Source organism: Trypanosoma rangeli (genome assembly GCF_003719475.1).
Source record: "Trypanosoma rangeli strain AM80 chromosome Unknown Tra_15.4_contig_00023, whole genome shotgun sequence".
NCBI lineage: Eukaryota > Euglenozoa > Kinetoplastea > Trypanosomatida > Trypanosomatidae > Trypanosoma > Trypanosoma rangeli.
Genome location: NW_021705767.1, coordinates 42,907 through 47,807, shown reverse-complemented (window position 1 = coordinate 47,807; position 4,901 = coordinate 42,907). Strand labels below are relative to the sequence as shown.

General features: G+C 53.9%; 3 protein-coding genes across 3 annotated transcripts in view, besides 1 other annotated feature; 1 reads left to right on the top strand and 2 right to left on the bottom strand.

Annotated features, from left to right (window-relative positions):
- Positions 1 to 5, bottom strand: part of TraAM80_01173 (cytoskeleton-associated protein CAP5.5) — a gene marked incomplete at both ends in the record, with an annotated part of 663 nt that extends 658 nt beyond the window's left edge. Inside the window, one exon of the mRNA XM_029378226.1 lies at positions 1 to 5. This exon is cut by the window's left edge and continues 658 nt beyond it. Within this exon, the coding sequence (XP_029241940.1) occupies positions 1 to 5 (5 nt within the window).
- A 3-nt stretch (positions 6 to 8) lies between these two features.
- TraAM80_01172 (cytoskeleton-associated protein CAP5.5) lies at positions 9 to 2,333 on the bottom strand (the record flags this gene model as incomplete). The annotated part of the gene is made up of 1 exon (XM_029378225.1): positions 9 to 2,333. The coding sequence occupies one exon, from the start codon at positions 2,331 to 2,333 to the stop codon at positions 9 to 11; it is 2,325 nt and encodes a 774-aa protein (XP_029241939.1).
- A 170-nt stretch (positions 2,334 to 2,503) lies between these two features.
- Positions 2,504 to 2,531: a microsatellite.
- A 2,087-nt stretch (positions 2,532 to 4,618) lies between these two features.
- TraAM80_01171 (uncharacterized protein) overlaps positions 4,619 to 4,901 on the top strand; it is a gene marked incomplete at both ends in the record, with an annotated part of 363 nt that continues 80 nt past the window's right edge. Inside the window, one exon of the mRNA XM_029378224.1 lies at positions 4,619 to 4,901. This exon is cut by the window's right edge and continues 80 nt beyond it. Coding sequence (XP_029241938.1) covers positions 4,619 to 4,901 — 283 coding nt within the window.

Below are 4,901 nucleotides of genomic sequence, written 5' to 3'. Positions count from 1 at the left end.
GTCATCCTTCACAGCGCCTCCTCCTCCTTCACTTCCTCCTCCTTCACTTCCTCCTTCTTCACTTCCTCCTCTTTCACTTCCTCCTCTTTCACTTCCTCCTCCTTCACTTCCTCCTCTTTCTCTTCCTCCTCCTTCACTTCTTCCTCTTTCTCCTCTTTCTCCTCCGCCTCCGCCTCCAGAGGCGTGTGTTGCCTCTCCAGAATCGTCGCGGTGGACAGCTTGCTGCCGGCGCTCGTCGCCACCGCCTCTCCCGGCAGTTTCGTCTGCAGCGGGCGAATTACCTCCGCTGTGTCCTCAACAACAAATACCACGCGGTTGTGCAGGACAGGGTTGGTGGCGGCAATTTCCGTGAACTGAATGTCCAACTTGCCCTCCAGTGGCGTGGCGGAGCGCACGCCGAGGACGAACTCCTTCTGCCGTCCCTCCGAGGTTCCCTTGCGGTGAATGCGAGGGACAACAAAGTATGGCTCATCACTCGGCTCAAAGGTGTAGGTCATGGCAACTTCGCGAGCAACAACAAACGTGAACGCCTCACTGGGCGCCTCCGGATCGCTCGAGCTGTTCTTGTCCACCCGCTGCTTGTTTCCCTCACCACGTGAAACGCTGAGCATCATGGGCGAAAGTTTTGCATCCGGCATCTCCAGCGGCACGCCCCGTTTATCCTGTTGCGTGAGAGTAAGCATCACCTCTACGGGCTCGGCAGCACGCACCATGAAGACGACACTGGGCTGCACGTAGCTGAACTCACCGCGCACACGATAGTCATACACTGGCTCCCGCGAGAGCAACACGACGCTGCATCCGTCAAAATGCTTGGAGGCGTCGGCCCACTCCATCCAGAAGGAGCCATCTTTGACAGAAAAGTCCGGGTTGCATCCAAGATGCACCTCATTGTATGTGTCCCACATGCTGCTGCCCGCACACCACTCCCCTGTCCACGGCTCCACGGGATTCCACGGGTTACGAAGGTTTAGCAGCGTGACGCCAAGGTCTGGGAACTGGTGTACCGCCTTCAGGTAGTACGTGTAGCCAGCCATCAGCCCGTTGCTTGCACCCTCCGTGCCGGCCTTCGCTGCGGGGGTGTTCAGCAGGACAACGTTACCAGCATCAATGTAGCGTGTAAGTTTATCCAGCAGCTCCTTCTTCTTCGAATCCTGCTGGGTGGCGTCCATCCAGGCCCCATCAAACCGGTACGATGGGGCGCCTGTAAAGTCTCGTAACGCATGTGAGGCATCCCCGCCTGTTATGCTGGCGTACGACCCGTGCAACTTGGCGTACGCCTTCTGCAGTAGTGAGACCCACAACTCAGATGGGTCATCCAGCACGCGTGCGAAGCACGGTATACCATTGACGGTGGGTAGAAAGTCGTCTACCAGGACCGGCTTCCACCAGCCGTTCTTGTTAAGCAGGAGACGATACGCACCCAACCGCCTTTCCTCCGGGGTGCAGAGCGCAAAAATCTCCTTCACACGCTCCTCATTCTCCGCCAGGGCGGTCACGGCGCACATGAGCCAATGATCGCAAAGAAACCCAGAATCAATGCAGTGCGGGACAACTACGCCACGGACAGCGTCCACCGCATTTGGGTTTACGCCGTGGCATTCCGTCGCCCGCCTTATCTCCGTCGGTGCAATGAAGCGACCATCGACATTAGGACGGCAGAGCATGGTTTCAGAGGGCGTAAATTTCAGGTCAACATATGGAATCATTGCTTCAAGACACTTCAAAAGCAGAGCCTCATCGTCCAAAGGACTGCTCGCCAGCTCTGAAACGCGTTGCAGCTCCTCCGTGGCTGCCTTGGTAAGGATCTGCAGGTTCTGCCGGTACTCGTCGGAGAGTGCCTGGGCAGACACATCCGACTTGTAGGTTCCCTTTTCTCCACACACAAACTCCACCGTCTCAAGAGGATAGACCACCACAGAGACAACGGTCGAACCATCCTCCTCACTGTGTTTTGTGGAGCGACCGAGCGGAGTCACGTTGGCGTCCGGGCTAAATTGGTAACTCACATGCATCTCGTAGTTCATTGTGTCGTTGTACAACAGCCACGTGTCGCCCTGCTCAAGAAGGTGACAGAGTCCCCGTGGAGGGAAGAACGAGGTTGGCTCACCATCCACGCCGCACTTCGCATACCTGTACACTGACATCTTTGTCGTCACCACTCGCATCAAGCGATCTATCCACGGTGGCGTCGCCGCCTTGGGTTCTTCCGTGACAGTCACGACAACTTCCTCCGGTGCCTCAACGGGAGGCGGCGGCGCCTTCTCGATGGGGGCGACCCGCGCAGGAGCAACCGGAGTCGGTTTTTTTTCCTTCGAATTGCAGCAGCCCATCGTGTCAACTCCACAATCCCCTTTCCCTAGGCTTCTTTTGTTTCGTGTGAGAGTATGTATGCGTGTTACGTTACCGAGTTCCCTTCTCGCCTATCCGTGTTTTTTTTGTCGAACGACGCGCAGTAACTTCAAAGCCGCTTCTCTTGCCTCCTGATCAACAGTTAACTAAGTATATAAGTATATATATATATATATTATCTTTCGTAAATAACACCGTTCAGTGATTTTGCCGTGCCGTTATGATTAAACTCTTCCTCCGTGTGTGCGTGTTAAAAGGCAAACCAAAGAGAAGAGAAAAAACATACATGGAGGCACGCGGGTCAGCGTATGGGAAACGGCGCGGTGAAGAAGGAAGAGGAAAAGAAGGAGATGCATACACACCCCGTAGGAGCGTCTGCGTCTCCGTGCAGCACAAATGTCGGCTGCATGTGGTTGAACGACCCTGCGTCGCCGCAGGCACAAAACGCGGTGACACGCCTTACGTGCCCCACAGCGCGCCTCCCCCTGGAGAAGGCCAGGCGTCCAAAAGACACGACGCAGGGAAACCCGCACACAGGAGAGAAGAAAAAAGGCGTGCCGTCAAAAAAAAAAGGCAAAATATACCGCGTTTCCAGAAGCCACGCAACCCACGAGGAAGCATTAAACCGCTACTCGCGCACAGGAAGACAAAAAACAAATATGAAAACATACAAGACAAAAAATTTTAAAAATACAAGGAGGATGCAAGAAAGCAAAAGAAGAAGCATAACGTCAATATGCCCCTCTCTGGAGTAGACCTTGTCAAATATATATTGCCAAAAAGAGAGAAAAAAAACAATGAAGAGATAACGGTTAGGGTCGGTACGCTCAGAAATCCACAGTTAATGCCAAAGGTTAACAAAGACGCATATGCGCCCAGAAACGATGCATACATTCGCGTCTTTTTTTTTTCTAACGACAACTAATCCCTCGTTCTAAAGACAAGAAATAACACACTGTGGAGCCCCGCAACCGCAAGACTCATTCCCGCATGTAGGACAACAGAAGAGAAGTGGTGGATAAAAAGAATAAAAGGCACCACATTCGCCAACGTGCAATGCGGCAGTGGTTGTACCCATAAGTTTATATATATATATGGATAAATAAAGGTGGCACCCAGCACAACGCACTACCAACTGCGTTGCCCCATCCATTCATACTTTCGTCCCACACGTTTATAGAGCTGGAATCGATAAAAAGTCAAAAGCACCCACGTATGCAGCTCCTACAGCTCCAACTTGCATCGCCTGATAAAAGTGCGTAAGATACGGCAATAACTCGTAGGAAGTGTTGCTTCCTTTTCCTTCTCCTTTACGTTTTTATGGGTGACGCATAGAAGAATCCTCCACACAGCACAGCGGCCTTTCCGTTGTTGTTGTTTTTTTTTTGACTGGAATTAGAAATACACTGGATATGTGCAATGCCTTCCGCACTCACTTACATCCCACCGTGGATCCAGTTGAGGTGGCAGCTGCTTGCAGTTCCCCGCAGCAGCTGCCGCTTCTCACCTTGTGCTTTGAGAGAAGCCCAAGCGTGAAACGCTTTGGGGTCTTCAGCATTTTTTGCCTCAGTGCACAAACAAAATAATAGTGAATGCTGCGGCAAACAATTTGGCCTGCACTCCCACAAGTCGACTGACCGTGAAACCGACGGGGTCTTGGATGCAGTGCCTCCGCGTCTGCCCTGCCGCTCGTACCTACCCCCGCCCACAGCTGGAGGGAGACGCTGTGGAGAATATCCTTAAAGAAAGCCTCGGAGGCGTCCGTCCTGCGGCATTCCGCGTCTGGCACACTGCAATAGCACAAAAATCGACGTGGGACCAAAAAAAAATCAGGTTCCCCACCAATCCTCAGGAGCCAGCTATTAAGAATCACACTCTCCCACCAGCCATGGTGTTCAAGAAGTGTAACACAGTAGGCCTCATACTTCCCCTCCGTTTTCTCTCTCTGCTACTCGCTCGCTCATGAAAAAGAAGAGGTGATGAAACGACTACTCCACAAACTGAACTGCAAGACAAATTGTGGCAACACAAACGTGAGCCCAGAATCGTGCAGGCGGCCCTGCTCCATGCTCCGGAGCCGCATACCATTGCAAGCGAACTGGAGTTTGCTACAAGGCTCTGGTGGAATGCAGTCTGTAACCTGCCCTCAGCTGGCCATCGTCACGTCCAGGTTATTCCCCGCGGCCTGCGCGGGCCGCAAAGATGGTGCTGTGGAAGAAAAACTTCAGGCCAACACCCCACACTTTCTAACGTCAGCAGCCGCACAATGACACCCCTCTGCGTGCAGCATCTGGGAGATGCACTCGACACAACACTTGTTATATACATATATATATCCTCATTGGTCTCTGCCGCCGCCTCTGCGCTTACTTGCAGGAGATGCTCTCTGCCCTTTGGGGCGGCGGCCGCCCCCGCCCCTAGGCTGCCCACCCGGGAGCGGCGCTGCGGGGCGGAGGGGGCGCGAGACGCGAATTCTGAGGCGCCGCTCGCGAAAGGCGAGGCCGCGGAGGAGGCGGAGGCAGTGCGAGGGGGCCCCGCGTTGCGGCGGC